Source organism: Megalops cyprinoides, chromosome 3, assembly GCF_013368585.1.
Source record: "Megalops cyprinoides isolate fMegCyp1 chromosome 3, fMegCyp1.pri, whole genome shotgun sequence".
NCBI lineage: Eukaryota > Metazoa > Chordata > Actinopteri > Elopiformes > Megalopidae > Megalops > Megalops cyprinoides.
Genome location: NC_050585.1, coordinates 23,070,759 through 23,089,228, shown reverse-complemented (window position 1 = coordinate 23,089,228; position 18,470 = coordinate 23,070,759). Strand labels below are relative to the sequence as shown.

Genomic DNA, 18,470 nt, shown 5'->3' with positions numbered 1-18,470 from the left:
AGATTCAAATAAGTTTAAAATATCTACATTTTTATGTTCTTTAATAGGTTTGGGGTTTTTACGTTTTGGGCCAAAGATGGATGTAAATAGGCACTGAATATTCCAGCAACAAATATTGAAAGATTTCTGGAATATTCTGTAATATTTTGTCCAAAGTAAAAGTAACGTCATTTCCAAAATAAATATCAGTACCAACTTTTTTTTACACCACTCTCTCTGATACAGCCTTCTTCCTGACTTGAATTCACACAGCACCACTGAGTCTCGGCGCCTGTTCACAAAACAGCCCTGTCCAGACACACCCTTCTTTACCGACATCACACACATTCTCTTTCTCACACACATCAGCCTTTACAGAGAGACTCTATGAGTTGAAGGGCCTTCGGGACTGAATATTCTCAAATATGCATAGGCTGTATTGATGAGATAAGGAGCTCAGGTTGTAGTTCAAAGATAGCAGCTTTAATTCCAAGGTGTTCAATGTCAGAGGAGCTTACGTTGGCCTGTTTGAAACTTACACTGCCGTCTGAAACATGCTCCATTATGAGCTCCGTGGTGAAGAGTTCTTACTGTTGGAAGTAATCATGTTGATATCGGTGTGAAGACCAGGCAGTTTCCTGGTCTTGAAGAGGGGGGTCACGCTTTTCACAGGCAGCAGAGAGGGAGGAGTGAGTGACCCCATATAATTTGCCAATATTTACACAGCCGCGTTTTTCTGACAACTTGAGGACATAATAGAACTGCATGGGGAACTAGCTTTTAGAGGTGACCTGCTAGCTAATATTTTGAATTTCAGTATTTCGAACGAACATTATTATAGCAAGTTATCAAACTAATTATGAATAATTGACATAACTAGCGAATTAGCAAAGTAACCAGTTGAATTAGTTCGGGATGTTAACGCAAGTTTGCGGGAAAAAGCAAGCAGTCGGTAATGAGTTACATCCGTGTATATCCAGCTATACAGTGTCTAGTAAGCCAGCTGCTGGTTTGTGGTTTATCATGTGGAGCACGATATTATTTTATTGCTCCGCACCCTTGATTCACTTCTGGGGTGTGTGTAAAGGTAAGTGATTAATTAGCTAGCTTTGACATATCAACTAGTTTTACGTCATTGGATTTTTTTTTTAGTCTGAGCTGTTGTCTTGTAGCAGCTAGCTTGTATGTTGGCTTGTCTAATACGATGCAGTAGGATGGATGGGAAGGCAGAATCACCGTCGCAGGCGATTGTGAAAGTGCAAAGCATTACCATGCTCCTAAACAAGCTTCCCTGTCAGTCAGTGTGTTTGCCTTTCTGAATCATCACGACAGACCAGCCAACGAAAATGGCTTTAAGTGTTAAATCACTGTACAAACGGCAGAAGGAACCAAGTGACATCATGTGAAATTGGTGCCCAAAATGCTGTCAAAGAAAAAAAAAAAACCCTACCAGCCCTCATCACGGGCGTTGCATGCCTCATGCAAAGCATAGCACGACAGCAGCAGGCACCGGGGGATTGGACTATCACGTGGCGCAGCTCCACACCGCTCTTACTGGATAGCTCTTTGCGTTTGATTTGGCCATAGCCAAATGTGGGAGTTTTATAAGACCTAAAGGGATCTCTGAAATCCAGTGTCTCTGTGCAAGCCAATGAGTGCCGCTTGTGGACTGCGGTGCCTTAACATTTCAACAGCAATATTGACTGACTGTGTCAGGTAAAACAATGCAAACCTGAGGACCAACTGGAACCTGCAGAGGAAGGGGTGACATCCATTATATATCCAGGATCAAAGAGTGTCACTATTACCACACAATGTTGAACATACATTTCTTTTTTTTTCCTTTGGCAGATGCACATATTAAAATACTGAAGCAATACACATCAAAAGCTGCAATGTAAATGATTAATGTGATATAAATTAACCTTCAACAGCATTAGCAAATGCCAATGCTGAGACTGTTCAAGCAGTACATCTAACAATATTTTAGCAGGCCAGGCAAAAAGAAAAATAATATTCACTCTAGCAGGTTTTTCAGATCTGAGCAAAACAGAAAGGAGGAATGTAAGAATAAATAGCTTAGAGGAGTGGAGAATGGATGGCCTGGAAGCTAGGCCAAGCCCTGAAACAGACTTGGGGGGTCACAGCAGTGGAACTGGAGTATGGCAAGGGGGTCAGCAGGGGTCTCCTCGTCTCACTGCTCTCGGTTGCCTTACAGTAGTGGAGTGGCACCTACCCACCAATTGGCACCGATGTCACTGAGGCAACCCGTAGGGACACCCTGCCAAACAGCCATTGGCTGCCTGTGAGGGCACTGGAGGCCTGCCTCAGCGCCCCTGCGCCAGACGTAATCACTACACGCCACTTCCAGTAACGGCGTAAAGAGAAAGAAGAGGCAGAGAAGAAGGGATGTAAACAGAAATGACAGCCACCCCCCCCCCCCAACCCCCAACCCCACATTTACTCGATCCCTAAGGTGAAGTGTGATAGGCTGACTGTTGATCTCTGTCAAGATGGAGTCGCGTGGTGCCACGACAGCTGGTCTGTAGAAAGTCGGCACTTGCCGCAGCCTTCGGACACTTCGGACACGCCCGGCAGAGATGGGACCAACGCCGTGCGGGGAACCCACAGACACTATGGGTAAGAAGGGTCCCCATGCCTGTGGGCTGCACCTAACCGAGTTTTCACACCGTGAGCAAACCTGCCCACAAGCAGATACACAAACACACCCGCACACACCCTCACACTCCTTCACAGTCAAGTTCTTTATTCTTATTAATGTTTTTCTTTAAAAAATCATTTCAATATACAACACAATTTTGGACAAGACAATTCTGTTTACAGCTAAATTCAGCTCCAAGTTACAGGCAGGCAGACAGTGAGACGAGAGGGAGGAGGAGCGCAGAATGAGGCTTCGGGAGAGAATGGGAATTACAATGCTTAGTACAATATTACAAAGAAAAACTGGAGGAAACCGGAAACTCCGCACGCTGCCAAACCCCGCCCCCCTTCGATCATGCAGCCGTCTCCAACAGAGACAGAGTTACAGACAGAAAGAGAGAGAAATGAGAGAGTGAGACAAAGAGAGGAGGGAGAGAGCCTATAAACCGGGTCGTCCTCTTCCGCCTCGCAGAAACACAGATGAAGCGGAATCCTGGGGGTGGGGCGGAGCCAGAGGAGGGGTGTGTCTCCATTTGCTGAGCCCCTCCCGCACTAGTTGGCAAAGAAGAGTCCTCTCTCCCTCAGCCCCCCACCAAAGAAATGTGTCCATGCGCGAGGGTGCCAAGTGTCCATCTCCCAGGGACCCAGCAAACTGAGTGAAGGGAGGGTGGGGGGCGTGGATTTGGGGAGGGGGGGGGGGGAGGGGGCAGAATCTTGAGAACAAAAACAAAGTGCCCAACAGCATGGTTCCACCTGGAGGGGGGAGGGGGTTTACATATAGTTGTCCTCCCCATGGCCCTTCTTAACAGAGAGGCTGGGGGAGTGTTCCAGGCTGTTCTGTTCCCTGTACCCCTCTCTCACACTGACACACTCACAGGCAGTCAGGACTCTCAGCATACACAGCGCCCCCCACTGGACACACCCTGCAGAGACAGGAGAGACACTGTCAGCATGAGCCACGTATGGGTTTGGGTATACAGTACTCTACCTGTTATCTGGAGATGTCTGCGTGTGTGCGTGCGTGCACTCTACCTGCTATCTGGAGATGTCTGCGTGTGTGCGTGCGTGTGTGAGAGAGAGAAAGAATGTGTCAGTGCCCCACCTGCTATCTGGAGATGCGTGCGTGCGTGCGAGAGAGAGAGAATGTGTCCAGTGCCCCACCTGCTATCTGGAGATGTAGGTATACGTGCGTGAGGGCGACCGCCCCTCTGTTTGCCCGTTGGACGACACGTTCAGGAAGTCCCAGATGAGAATAGTGTCATCGTGGGAACTGCTGATGATCTGGAACTCATCAAACTGCAGCCGGAACACCCGGCCAGAGTGCTCCTACAAAACACACAAGCCCCTTCATCACAATCGTCTTCCTCACAACACATCTTCATTAGCTTTAGCACCCTCTCTTAAACACAGCACTGCCCTGAGGATGAGACGCACAGACACTCACCACCAGCGTGCGCAGGCAGAGGGTGCTGGCTGGAGCTCGGGGGTCCAGAGCAGCTTGCAGGTCCCACACTTTAATCTTACTGCAGAGAGGAGAGAGAGAGAGGTCAGATACTCCGCAGTGAGGGATTAATGGGTCAGCTAACCGCAGCGTGTGCAGGGTGTCACTCCATTCACTGCATCTTTCTCTCACCCGTCGTAGGCTCCACTGACGATCCTCTTGTTGTCGAATCGAATGCAGCGAACCAGCTCCTCGTGGCCCTCCAACACCCGCAAGCAGGCCCCACACTCAATATCCCACAGCCTGCGGGGGGGGGGGGGGGGGGGGGGGGGGGGGGGGGTCAGTACAGGAAAACTCACAACCTGACACATAGGCAATATGTGCAACTTGATCAAAATGCGAGTAAGGCACAGACTGACTGACCGTAAGGTGACACAGGCACAGACTGACTGACTGACCGTATGGAGACACAGGCAGAGGCAAACAGACTGACCGTATGGTGTTGTCGGAGGATCCGCTGACCACCAGTCGGTCTCTGTACTGCAGGCAGGCGATTCCACGCTTGTGTCCGTTTAGTGTGCGAACAAACTCGCACGTGCTGGTGCTCCACACCTACAGAGAGATTCCACACATCTATCAATTATCAATGAATCAACCGGAAGGGAATTAACCAATGAAACCGATGTCTCCAACCACTGTCTCTGCTGAAAGTTAAGCACCGCTGGGCTTACTTAGTGCTTGGATGGCAGACTGGATGCTGCTGCTTGTCCTGTCTATAAGCAGCCAAAATACTTGTATGCTACACCTCTCCTTAACTCCCTCTGCTGGGTACCAGTTGTGGTAAGAATAAAATACAAATCTCTGCTCCTAGCCTTTGGAACAGCAAAAGGACCAGCACACTCTTATCTTCAATCCATTATCAAACAATACACTACTGCCACATCACTCTGCTCCACAACCTCTGAACGTCTTGTCATCCCTCCCTAAAAAGGTCCATCTTCTGGGCCATGGGTGTTCTCTGCTCTGGCCCCCCGGTGGTGGAATGAGCTCCCCACAATTAGAACAGCCGAGTCACTGTCCATCTTCCACCACAGAGCGAACACTCATCTGTTCAAACTGTACTTTGGTTCAACACCGAACACTGAACATTCAAGCTATATCCTCAGCCACCTTTGCCATTTCCTCATGATCTCTTCTTGGATATACTATGGCACTTAACTCGATAGGGGGAATCGTTACACAACACGCCATATTCTGTTGATATACGAGATTTAATATTTGTTCTGCTCTCAGCCTAACCTTCTTGAATGCACTTGAATGAGCAGCTCTGAATAAGACTCACTGCTGCCATTAAAGATCCCATGGCACTTAAAAAGAATAGCACCGTTAACCCTGATCCCCAAAGAGAGATCCCTTTGGAGAGGACTGCAGAGGGCAGGGCCTCACTGTAAGGGCCTAAGCTCCCCTTCTGCACTTTCCATCAGACAGGTGTGAGACGCGCTGAAGCAGAACAGCGTACAGGTGCGTAACACCCTGTAGAGGAGCGCACAGCAGTGCAACGCCTCGAAGAGGAGTGTACAGGTGCGTAACGCACTGTGACACTGCTGTAGTCCCGGCCAGTGGTGCTCACAGACCCCTGAGTCTCAACACCCCCACACACACAGTCCCTCCTGCCCCTCACATACTTGTCTTATTATTTCATGTGTTTGAGAATGTTTTCAAAGTGCAGGAACGCCGTGTGCGGGAAACTACTCGCGCTTTTTCCATACGGAAAGCTCTGGCCCATTTCCCGGGGCGATGTGCTGGTGGTGGGGGGGTCTGGCTGCCTGCAAAGCCTGTCTGGATCAGGGGCAGTCAGCTGACGCATCTCCACGGTGGTCACGCCTTCTGGAACGCTCCATGTGCTGATGGGGGTCTTTCACATTCCAGTCTGCAGCTGAAACACAGGAGTTTCCCAACGCCTGCCACAGCAAGCTTGCACTGCCCCCTGGTGGCACCTCCACATATTACAGTGCTCACATTCTAAACCAGGGCACACGTCTTCACGGCCTTTGAATTCCTTTCCAGTTCTGACACAATTTACCCCTGAAACACCAGGCAGCTTCGCTTTCTAAAGACGACTGCTACAGTCAAAGCATCAAAGGCACTTGAGTGCAGCCCACTATCAAGGCGTTTTTTGCAGGTTAGGAATCTGCCAGAAGGGGATATGAAGCAAACTGAGCCACAGGTGAACAGACTCAATGGCAACATGTATCCCTGCCAAAATGTGTCCAGCACAGTGAGTACTGCTGAAAAGAGAGAGACCCTGAAAGAGTGTTACTGGTTGGAGGGTAAGCACAGGCTCCAAGACAAGCAGAAAGAACAGTTTTCGGGGGAAAACGTCTTCTGTTAAAGACCAGGCAACAGAGTTAATGTGCGCGTCTCAGCTTCTAAGAGCCATCAAACGAGGACGTTTGCATGCAGGGTGTGGACTGACGGCGTTCTGTGTCCGAGGTGTTGTGTTCTGGTCCTTGTACTGTGATGCATATCATGACGCGTAGGACCAACATGCCAGACCCACCTTGATGGTCCGGTCTCCCGAGGCCGAGACGATGTACTTGTCGTCGAAGTCGACGACGTTGACGGCGGCGCGGTGCCCGACCAGCACGCGGCGCAGGCTGATGTCCGTGGGCGAGGCCATGTCCCACACGGCGATGGAGCGGTCCTTGGAGCAGGTGACCATCAGACCGTTACAGAAGCGCAGGTGCAGAACTGCCTCGTTGTGGTGGATCAGGGTGTTCAGCACCTCTCCCGAGTTCACGTCCCATACCCTGAGGGACAGGACAGGACAGCGTTCGCAGGGCATCAGTGAGTATGTCATCTAATCCACTGTTCAACCCAAGGGTTCGTCACCAAGTCTGGCACTGTACGTCCTCTGACCTCACCCCATTACATCTGGGTGCTGACAGCTCTTGCTGACCATGTGAGCTCACTACCTCAGCTCTAGGTAAATCTGTGGGCTCACCCTCTACTGCTCTGGGTAAATCTGTAATTTCACCCTTTCTGCTCTGGGTAAATCTGTGGGCTCACCCTCTACTGCTCTGGGTAAATCTGTAATTTCACCCTTTCTGCTCTGGGTAAATCTGTGGGCTCACCCCTGTCTGCTCTGGGTAAATCTGTAATTTCACCCTTTCTGCTCTGGGTAAATCTGTGGGCTCACCCCTGTCTGCTCTGGGCAAATCTGAGTTCGCTCACCGGACTGTGGAGTCGGAGGAGCCAGTGACGATGACCCTCTCGTCATACTGAAGACATAGCACTGAGCCTGTGTGGCCTGTCAGGATCTTCAAACACTCCAGAGTCTGCTTATCCCAAATCTGAAAAACACACACATTCATCCTTACTGCTTATCCAAAACTGACTGACACACAGACACAGACACACACAAACATACAAACACAGAAACAAACACACACACACGCACCTTGATGGAATTGTCTCGGAGGCCGCTGATGATTTTGTCGTCGTCATACTGCAGGCAGTACACGCCTTTACTGTTCTCAGATCGACACTGAATCCTCTGCAGGTTGTGACGGCCACAGCGCCAGTTAGCCTCGATGGTCTGAGAGAGAGAGAGGGAGAGAGAGAAACAAGGTGAGGAGAGAGGTAGGGCAAGAGGGAGGAAGACAGGGGGAGAGGAAGGGAGAGGAAAGGAGGAGAAACAGGAGGAAAGAAGACACAGGAAGACGAAAAGAGAGGGGAGGAGATGGTGAAGATTGTGAAGATTACGGACAGGGCAGAAAGTGGACGAAGGAGTGAAACACGTTTTACACAAAAACAAACCAATTAAATCCATGGAAGAGAACAAGCACGCAGGAAACGGACTCACCTCAATATCCTGGATGATTTTGGGATACAGGGAGTGGTAGTATGAATTAGGGGGCACTTCTGTTGTGCGATTCTTGAACAGGTATTTTTCCCTGGAGAGAGAGGGAGGCGAACAGAAAAGTGTTGTAATTATATAAGGCTCACTTTTCTCTCTGCAGACACAGGGGTGTCTGTGGTGACAGACGTGAGGCGTTGACACATTTAGAGATATGGTGCAGCCACCTTGATTTCTCCCCTGGTCAGTCTTCATACTGTGAACATGAATAAATTGGGCCCAGTGCCAGACTTCTGACACGTCCCTCCCTCTTACACAGGCCCCTCCCTCACCATTGGTGCCTCTCGGTCAGGTCCCTCCCTCTTACACAGGTCCCTCCCTCACCATTGGTGCCTCTCGGACAGGCCCCTCCCTCTTACACAGGCCCCTCCCTCACCATTGGTGCCTCTCGGACAGGCCCTTCCAGAGCGGGTCAGTGCGCACCATGCGCTCGATGAGCTTCTTCCACAGCATGCCCTCTGAGATGACGCGCTGCCACTCCTTACACACCAGCTCCGCCGAGCACAGCGAGCGCGCATCCAGGAACGACAGAATGTTCTCCGCTATGTGGTCCAAACCCTGAGCTGCAGCCCCAGCAAACACACAGTGTTACAGAGCCGGCCATGAGCAAGTGTAAGATTGTGTGTGTGTGTGTGTATGCTGAGTAAGTGAGCGTGTGCTGAGTGAGACAGTGTGTGCTCAATGAGCATGTGTGTACTCAGTGAGTGTGCAGGTAGTGAGTGAATGAGCACCAATTGAGTGAGTGAGCCTGTAATGAATGAATGAGCGCCAAGTGAGTGTGTACTCAGTGAGTGTGTGTGTACCGAATTAATGAGTACTGAGTGAGTCGGTGTGTACTCAAGTATGCATGTGTACACACATGCTGAATAAGTGAGTTTGCGCTGAGTGAGTGCGCAGTACCTGGCAGGGCTGTAATGAAGTCCCTCTGCAGCATTGGTTTGAGGTAGGAGTTGATGTGGCCGTGCTGGTAGTGACACATGCGGGAAATCAGGTGCTCCACAAACTCCACCTGGTCGGCCTCAGACCACTGGTCGAACAGCTGGATGCACACGTCCTTCTCCTTCTCGTAGTTCCCCTCTGACGGCCTCTTCCGGGAGCCCGTCACTGTCCCGTGATTGAGCTGGGATCAGAGCGAGACAACACAGCTACTTCATTACACACGCAACACTGTTCAGCCTGTTACTGACCTACAATCAGAAGAGGAAAGCAGAGCTACTACACTCTCAACCATGCAACGCACTCTCCTACTCCCTCATACGCTAGGCATAAAAAAAAAAAAAAAAGATTTTAAGATTAGTCTGTCCATGTCAACAAAAGTCCAAAACAGGGGAAACTTTTTTTTAAACCAGATGTGACCGGTTCTAAATTATGTTGTGACTCTTAGGCTTGGAGGCCAGCTGCATTCTGGGATGCTGTTTGGATCTGCCTTTTTCCTCTTCCTGTGGTTCTTTGCCTAGGGGAGCTCACACTGTGTGCTTTTGCTCAAGTTGCTTTCTCCTTTTTGAGGTAGTGTTGGTTTTCCAACAAATTCTGTGCTGAAAGAATGACTTTTTCATGTTTTTAAATTTAGCTGTTGGGTCATTGCTCTCTGGATAACCTCTGATAGCACTTGAGCTTAAAATTGCACAAAATCACTTGCAACCTGGTTTCCATGGCAACTGGCTCCTATGGCAACTCCTCTAGCCTGAGATCAGTGCATCCTCGCACCTGAGATCCCCAAATGCACCCCCTCCCCCCTCAAGCCAGTAAACAAGTGAGACAAGCTCATTATCACTATTACCAGTCTGCAGTCGAAGCCTTCCTCTCTGCAGGCCAGTAATGCAGAGAAAACTGCACGGCTGGCCAGGGGGGCCACAGTCTTATTCACCGCATAAAAGATGCTGACCAACAAGGTCCTCTCTTATGAGGGAGGGGTGGCAAGCCAGACTTTCTTTATCTGCATTCTGAATATTGCTTCGCTCGGATCTCCTCCATCATTAACACTACCTTCGCTTTTCCATTCGCACTCTCACTGCACCCAATTTCTCCTTGGGAGCAGAAATGACGGCCATTTTAAGCAGTCAGTCCAGGGCAAATCTCACCCACCTTGAACACTGTGGTCTTCTTTGGGGAGAGGTCTTCGTTCTGAGGGCCCATGACCGGAGACGTGTTCTATAATGAATGAGAGAGGTGGGGAGACGTTACAGACACCGCATGCAGATTGGACAACACACACGCACACACACACATACACACACACACAGATGCACGCACACACCCATACTCTCACAGATGTGTCTGTGGGATGCAGGGGGTGGGAGGGGGGCAGGCACAGACACCCCTTACATACTGTACAGATGGATTCAGGCTCCTATGAGCTGGAGATAGAGCTGATTGACCCCAGTACAGTACAACGGCTGTTGCACTACATTAGCAATTACAGTAACTGACTGATCCCAGGACAGTACAATGGCTTTCGCCATGTAATTACCCATTACAACAGCCAAATGACCCCAGTAGAGTGCAAATGCTTCCACTGCATTAGCCCCTAGAAGAGCTAGCTGACCCTAGTGCAGTATGACTGCTTTTCTACCACACTGCCTAACACATGAGCCAACTGACCCCAGTACAGCATGATGGCTTTTGCACTGCATTGTCCTCCACCAGGGAGAGATAGATGTTGTTGCTAAAGCACAGGCTTGTACTAAAACCTGGATATTTCCCAGAGATTTGGAGTCAAGTGCAAGTAACACCAAAATACAGAAAGTGGAGACAAATTCAAGTCCGGTAACCGTCGAGAGGTCCGTTTCAGCGGTAATCTGAAGACGGTTTCCTGCAGTATAATCAATATTGGGATACTGGCCCTCTTTACGCAGCACAGTGCCAGGGGTAAGAGACCGAGAGGCTTGCCACCAGAGTGTCACCCTACAAATGCAAATGTGTTAACCAAACTCACAAAGGAAACATACTGGCTTTCTTTACAGACTTTATGCGCTCGTTTCAGTTTGGCATGAAGGACTATTTCTTAAACATTCTCAAGCCGAGGTGGTGCGTAGGAGGTGAAGCATACAACACATATACCTCACAATATTCACAAGCACAGCTCTGTACTCAAAGGGAAGGATTTATAATTTGCAACAAAATGACTACAACTTAGGACAGACACAGCACTGCAAACCTGAAAACCCACATTTTCCCCTCCAAACAATGCCTGTAGAGTATAGTAAGGCTTTTGGCTTTCATCTCACTTCACCACAAAACCTTGTAATACCAAGAGCTGAACCACAAAAAGTGCCTCCTCAGCCAGCTGGTCCTGAAGCTAACTGAGCAGACCAACACCACCATCATTTAGCTTCGGGACTGCACTGCACATACAGCTAGTTGGCACAAACCAAATTTGAACATATGCTTTGACAGCACAGGTCAACAGTCCTGCTAGCAGCTCTATAATGCTAGGAGAGGGGCTAACAGCCCTGTTAGCAGCTCGGTAATGCTAGGAGATGGGCTAACAGCCCTGTTGGCAGCTCAGTGATGCTAGGCGGGGGGCCCACAACCCTGCCATTGGCTTTATAATGCTAGGAGAGGGGCTAACAGCCCTGCTAGCAACTCAACAGTGCTAGGAGAGGGACTAACAGCCCAGTTGGCAGCTCAGTAATTCTGGGAGAGAGGCTCTCCCACTAGAAGCCGAGTGTGTGGCTGCACATCTCAGCCTGAGGGACACACAGTGACCAGGCCTACCCTGTGCTGCAGGAATGGGAGCTTTGGTTTGTTCAACTGCATCAAATATCAACTAATCGATTCATATAAAACGAGAGCAAATCTAATTATTTTTGAGAAAATATTCTGAGCCAATGTTTTAGTGTGAAAAACAGATTTAAGCAGGTTTGATTCCCAGGGTGAGCACTGCCTTAATGTTAACCCTTTCAGTTTAAACCCAGCTACACTGAATGAATGTAATGAATGTAATGTACACCCCTAGACAGTGTGTGAAATGCAAGCTGCTCTGTATAAAGTTCTCCGCTAAGCAAGACCAGTGTAACAACAAGAAAAGTTCATCTTTGCTCTTTGCAGCATTTGCCCAGTCTTCTGCGTGATTTGTGGCACACAGCCCTGTCCACTGCAAAGTCAACATAAAACCCCAGTTGGGAGGCAGTGAATGTGCACAGTCTGTAACGCAGTAACATATACGCATTAGTCACTGACTGTGACACTAACAGCACACACATTACCCTCACTGCCTGTAAAATGGTAACAGCATATGAGCATGACTCACACTGCTGTTAACATGGTAACAGGGTAACAGCATACCCTCAGTGCTGTCTTTGCCTACAACCTGGCAACTCTGCATGCAAATACTAGCCTCACTGTAACATTCTAAAAGCATACACGCGCTAACCCACTACCTGCACCAAGGTAACAGCATGCATGTATTAGTCTCTCTGCAAGACGGGGACAGCATACACGCATTGATCTCACTGTAACACTAACAGCGTACATGCATCTCTCTCTCTCTCTGCAACATTCTGAAAGAGTGCATGCAACTCTCTCCCTGCCTGCAACCTGGTAACAGCGTACATGCATTACTCCCACTGCCTGTCACATGGTGACAACATACACGCATTACTCTCTCTGCCTGTAACATGGCGACTCTACACCCTTGAGGTGTGCTCCCTCAGAGACACTGGAGGGGGGAGGGGGCATAAAAGAGGAGATGGGGCACAGCACAGAGGAGGAATTAAGAGCAGCACCTGGTTGAAGCCCTGGACACTGGGCATGCTCTGTAGACACCTCAGTGCACACAAGCTCTCTGCCACCAAGGAGCAGCCCAGCCAGAGAGAGCGAGGCGCAGAGCACTGCGGAGGGAGAGAGAGAGGGAGAGAGGGAGGGAGGGAGAGATGGAGGGAGGGGGAGAGTGAGGGAGAAACAGCTATTAGAGCCACAGTCTCGCTCACACACAGACACACATTCAGGGCCGGACAGAGACGGAGCTCATTTATGTGAGGAGCTGGAGGAGAAATGTTCCCTTTCAGAGACAGCCAATCAATCTCCTCCCTAACCTAATTGCCCTCCTCTCCCTCCATCCCTCAGCCAATCAGTGTCCTCCATTTCACCTTCCTCAGCCAACTGCTCACCAACTCTCCCTCAGCTATTTAAAATCCACAAATAGCCTCCCTCTGCCAATCATAAGGCAGTGACTCTGTTAAGACAGGCAGAGAGGACTCTATGCACAGCCTCTCACTCACACTCACACACACACAGTGACATGTGAGAAAACTGGAGCCGTGTGTGTCTGTCTACAAGGAGAGTGTGACAAAATGAAGGAAGTGACAACATGCACTTGTGAAGGAAGTGACATCACAAAGACACTGGGCCTTGTTTATAAGTTAGAGTGTACTAGAGACCAGCCTTGTTATCCTTGCATGCCTTGCCATATTGACAGACTGATAAGACAACAGCCAGTGCCAATTATATCACATTCAAACAGCTGGTAACAACAACATCACACTCAAACAGCCGCTAACAAATATATCCCACCAGAGCATAAGTGCTAACAACATCACACTTATGCAGTCACTACCAAATATATCATACTAGAACAACCGGTACCAACACTATCACAGTCAAATAGGATCAACATTATTGCCTTGACTCTGACAAATTTACGATGAGCTGAGGGTCTCCACTCATCAAGTAAGACTGCCCTCTACCCAAAATGGCTGAAATGAAGTTTGAGCCATCATGTTTTTAACGTCTATTCAAGATTTTCCTCACAACAGCAACATTAACAATCATTTTAAATGATTAACCTCCTTAACAGATATCCTTATATTCCTATGTATTAACTACAATGTTCATTTCGTCTGAGTGTTGCGAGTACCTGTTTGCGCTCAATGTACTGGAGTGGCCACTGGTCTTTTTTGATTTGCAGAAAAATTAACCACCTTGTCTTGTAGAATGTTGCCTCTTGGTGTATTGCATTCCTTAGTTGCCCTAAAAGGACCCCTACGGGTAAGCTGTTTCAGCAATACGCCTGCACAAAATTTCTGTTTTCTGTTATTTTACCACAGGTCTTACAGAAAAAGAATGTGACCGGATATCAGCCTGGGATGACTCGAATCTGTGACAGGACATCTGACTCATGACGAGGGAAATTTTACAGAATCCCACCACTTTTGCAACTCTCACTTTGCACATAAATAGCCAACTCTTCCATATGTTAATATTGTAACACTGGACCCAGTGGTCTATCATGCCATATTTGTTGGCATTTTAGTACTTAGCGTAAAGTAGCCAGCTGTAATGGAACTACTTTACATTATTGTAAAATCCATTTTTTCAGTCCATTCAGATAACTTCAGCAAGCACGAGAGTGATTCTCAAGAGGAGTTAGAGGGTGACCTCTTACCTGCTCCGGAGATGTGTTTCTGCTTTGGGTGCAGTGTTTTAGAGCTTACAGTTCAAATTAGCCATCTTGCAATACTGCTAAAATTCTTTACTGGTGTCCTAACATTGTTTTCATTTTGCCATCTGCTTTTACATTCCATTGTAATCTTGTGTCACTCCTTGAATGCTGGCTAGCAGCTAGCGAGCAATATTCATTGCCATACAAAGCAAATGCATCAAACCACACCCAGTGCTTCCCGTGTCACAGCACTGAGTAAATGGTGGAGAGATGCATGCTTTTCCTCTGCTGAACTGGCTAGTTATCCAGTTAGATTCCCTTCATTGCTTCATATCCAACCAGTGCTGCCAGCTATCAAGGTAGGTACTTGTGTTTTTCCAGTCTCTTATTGTTGATACACTGGCTGGTACTGAACGCTTACACTGCTTTAGCTGGCTGCAGATGTAGCCTTGAAGGCTAAGCTGTGTGTTTAAAATTGCAAATATTTCAGATGAACGCACCTAATAAGAAGCTCAAAGCTGCCATATTTCGACACGCGTTTCACAGCTTACTTACTGCACCACTAGGTAAAGGTTTAAAACATGCATGTCCACTCATCATGATTATCAGTATCATCATTATTCAGCTCTGAGACTGGAGACTGCAACGAAAGTGTGGCAGATGTTTGGTACAGACAGGTGGATGATGGATTTTTCCACTTTATTAAAGCTGTGATGAATAAGGAGGACTTCATACCCTAAGAAGTCACAGTGTATTGTGGGCAATTTACCTTCATGTGACAGTGGGGCCACCGACAGCATAATACCAGGGAGACTCTGCAGTGGTGCTGACACGGAACTTCCATAGCATAATTTTAATTATATTTTACAAAGATTGACTTTGTGTATGATTATGGAACACATACATACATACTTGTGTTTATACATTTTCTTGTAACAAAAATCAATATAATGACAAAAATTCAATCATGCAGAGCTGACCTGTGACCTTCACCAAATGAGCTGGTGGCTGTATGAGCCACAAGCAGCTGCTCGGGAACAGGAGGGCGAGGCGTGGCAGGTGTGCGGGACACGATCATCCAAAAAAGACCGCCATCGCATGACTGTGCCTGGACCCTGCCCACGACCTAGAAAGCCAGCTGAGCCTCCACCTCAACACCTTAAATGAAAACTTTCAGACGGAACCTTTTGGGCTCATCGAGCACACACCAACAAAGTGGGTATGGCGAGGATGGCGGCTGTAGCAGAAACGGCTCGCTAACACTTCAGCTCTCGAAGAGCGCTGCTCTTCAGTGGGAATGAACACCCTGTCTCAGATCCTCTGCATCTACCTCTGGGGCCTTGACAGCCCCACCCAAGAGCATCCGTAAGGCCATGAAAGGGAGAACACACAGGTGGTCTTTTAAACATTTATTAACCTATTCACCTGAATGAGTCTCTGCCTTGAAAAGCAACATAATTTCTGCCCTTTGAAATCATGGTTATTCTTGCCTGAGGAAAAAATAATACTGCAAAAGGTATTTTCGTAGCATGAATGTGCTCTACTGCTGTGACTTTGTTGTTGCTTACTTTCAAGGATTAGTTACTGAGCAAAAGTTTACTGCAAGTCAAGTGCATGGCTTTGGCTCCAGCTCTGATTACATGCTCATTCAAGAGGCAACATGGAAACCTGCCTCATCACACCAGATTGACAGAACTTTGGAAACACAGTACCAAGTGTTCAATTCTTAAATATGCATCCTGTTAAGACTATTTTAAATTGCAGAGAAATATCCTGAAACCGATAATATTTTTGTGTGTATAACAATTATGTCCATTTTTGTCTGACCTAACTCCTTACATATTAGGCCATATCTCAACCAATGAGACAGTGGAATCTCTCTGTTCCAGAGACTGGGTGTGGTCTATGCGTGGGTGTGTATCGGCTCATATCAGAGATCACTCCACCTAAACACTTGGGAGATGTTTCTTCCAGAAACCAATTTTATGAGCCTCTTCCGTCAGGAAAAGAATCAATACACAAGTCATTGTTGTCCATCTGTGGCACTTTCAAATTTACTTAAATTTATTTCAGTCCTGAGTTGGTCTGCTTTTAGCCGTGTCTACAACCTGTCAGGATGTTTCTTCACTGTCAAAGACCTGAATACACTGAATACACCCAACAAGCACCCACTTTAGCTGTTTTAGCTGAGAAAAGCTGCACTGGGTGCTGTGTGGCAGGAATCTCATTTGGATCCCTTTATATAGGCCAGCACAGCAGGTGCAGGGTACTGCTGGCTCTTCCTGACTCAGGCACAGACATGAATAGTCAAAATCAGAGCAATCAAACTGCTCTTTTTCCACTTCACTTGTCCAATCAGGGAAGGAGCCAGATGATCCACAAAGACACACAAACCAAATTCAGAAAAAGAGCAACTGTTTATACGGGTCTGCACACACTACTTGCTAATGCCTGCTGACGCTTACTCTAATGAGATGAAACGGTATTCTGTTTATACTGTTGACACAGGGCTGTTCATGCACAGCTATATTTCTCGGCTTTGTACGTCGCTCAGGACAAAGACAGCTGCCAAATGAATAAATGTCAAATATGAACATTTGTATCCTTCAAATTAACAGGGATTTCTATCAGCAAGAACTAGCAATTGATGGAACAGAGGTCATAGAAACTACCACCAGCCAGGAATGATACACACCATTTTACTGGCGACATTAGTAAAACACGAACCGAACAACCAGCATGCGTTTTGAGTTCCACTACTTCGCAATGAGAAACAGGCTGAACTGTGCGTGTTTTGAACGCAGTTTAAGGTGGCGTGTGTCATACACCTGAACCATCGAACCAACTCAGCGAGTCTGAAAAATAAACTGAATTCATCATAAAACGGACGCTTCAAGCGCCCAGAGCTAGATGTTAGATATGGGGGTCACGAACAATACGAACTCCCTCCCCCCTTTGCCACAAGGAAAATATTCGTTTAATAACTAACTCATAAAAATCAAAACTATGCTATTCACTACAGAATTTCAGAGACAGGCTAGGTTACGATCTGAACCAGCTTGTGGTTGACGCCACACAACGCAGTACCAAGCTCAAGCTAATGGCATGTCGATCCCATTGTCCAGGTTAAGAGATCAAGAAGCCAATACGTACAGTTAGTTACCTATCACTCAACAACCCCATTGTGGCAAGCAAATTACGAAACTGGTGAAACAGTTTCAAGATTTGTAATGTTTATAGAGCTAGCCGGCAGGCAAAGTAGCTAATGCTGGTCCCACAGCCTGGCTACTTCCTTCTAGCTACGCAGTTTAAAAAAAGGTTATTTTCAAACACAAAATCACAGAAACACGGCGCTGACAGACCAAATGAACACAAATACAGCCCCTATCTACATACACCACAAATATTTTCTGTACAACTGCTTAAATGAACGAATCTAGCGCTTTGTTAGATAACTAATACGTTTGAGTCTGTGCGCCTCAGTCCGTCTAACCGGGCCGAATGGCGCAGCGGCGCCGCAGTGAAATTCTAACCCAATTTCGGAGCCTTCGAGCGGCGGCCGTGGTCTCCCTGGCTTCGCTACTCCTCGCTCTTTCCCTACCCCCAGTACTCGATGTCTACAATTCTCCGACGGCACACTGTCACCCTCTCACCCACCGTCTCTGAGTGTCCAAGCCCCGGCTACTCGAGGCAGAGGAAACCTCGGCGAAAATTATCGACATCATCAGGCCCTCCTCTTCATTTGTCTCTCTCCCCCTCTCTCTCTCTCCCTTCCCCCTCCCTTTTTCCTCCCCCTCTCCGTCGTTCCGGAATCGTTCATCACTCGTTCCTCGACACCGGACCCGCTCATGGCCCTTCCTTTGACTCCCTTTTCATCGCCGATTTACTCGAGGCGGCGGAAGGACGAGACCTGTGGGGAAAACTCACCATCAGCTCCCGAGTTTTGCCCGACATCTCCGGCTCCATGTTGTTGTTCCCCCGCAACTCGCAGTGAAAATGGAAACCCAGCCCTGCGTCGGCGGCCCGCGACCGATATGACGTCACTGCGCACAACAGGGAGTGGGAGAGGAGCCTCCTCCTGGCACGGA

At 48.1% G+C, this 18,470-nt stretch overlaps 1 protein-coding gene across 3 annotated transcripts; it reads right to left on the bottom strand.

The window, feature by feature from the left end:
- Window positions 1-3,319: 3,319 nt before the first annotated feature.
- On the bottom strand, window positions 3,320-18,410 carry LOC118774811 (F-box/WD repeat-containing protein 11-like). 3 transcript variants are annotated; one of them, XM_036524331.1, is made up of 14 exons: window positions 18,310-18,410; window positions 12,728-12,832; window positions 10,086-10,151; window positions 8,901-9,120; window positions 8,377-8,563; window positions 7,947-8,037; window positions 7,542-7,679; window positions 7,316-7,434; window positions 6,642-6,891; window positions 4,575-4,693; window positions 4,274-4,384; window positions 4,085-4,163; window positions 3,802-3,966; window positions 3,320-3,563 (listed from the first exon to the last, which is right to left on the bottom strand). In XM_036524331.1, exons 1-13 carry the CDS (start codon window positions 18,346-18,348, stop codon window positions 3,805-3,807), a joined length of 1,686 nt encoding a protein of 561 aa, XP_036380224.1. In that variant the 5' UTR covers window positions 18,349-18,410; the 3' UTR covers window positions 3,320-3,563; window positions 3,802-3,804. The 3 variants fall into 3 exon arrangements, with proteins under 3 accessions (XP_036380224.1, XP_036380225.1, XP_036380226.1); XM_036524332.1 differs by lacking the exon at window positions 12,728-12,832; XM_036524333.1 differs by lacking the exons at window positions 12,728-12,832; window positions 18,310-18,410 and adding an exon at window positions 18,040-18,290.
- Between the last annotated feature and the right edge of the window lie 60 nt (window positions 18,411-18,470).

Excerpts from the sequence above, each read along its gene's own strand:
- LOC118774811 (XM_036524331.1), bottom strand. The coding sequence starts at position 18,348 with ATGGAGCCGGAGATGTCGGGCAAAACTCGGGAGCTGATG. Across the intron at positions 10,152-12,727 it reads GTGTCCAGGGCTTCAACCAG|AACACGTCTCCGGTCATGGG; the intron begins GTGCTGCTCTTA and ends CATTCATTATAG. Across the intron at positions 7,680-7,946 it reads AAATCATCCAGGATATTGAG|ACCATCGAGGCTAACTGGCG; the intron begins GTGAGTCCGTTT and ends TCTCTCTCTCAG.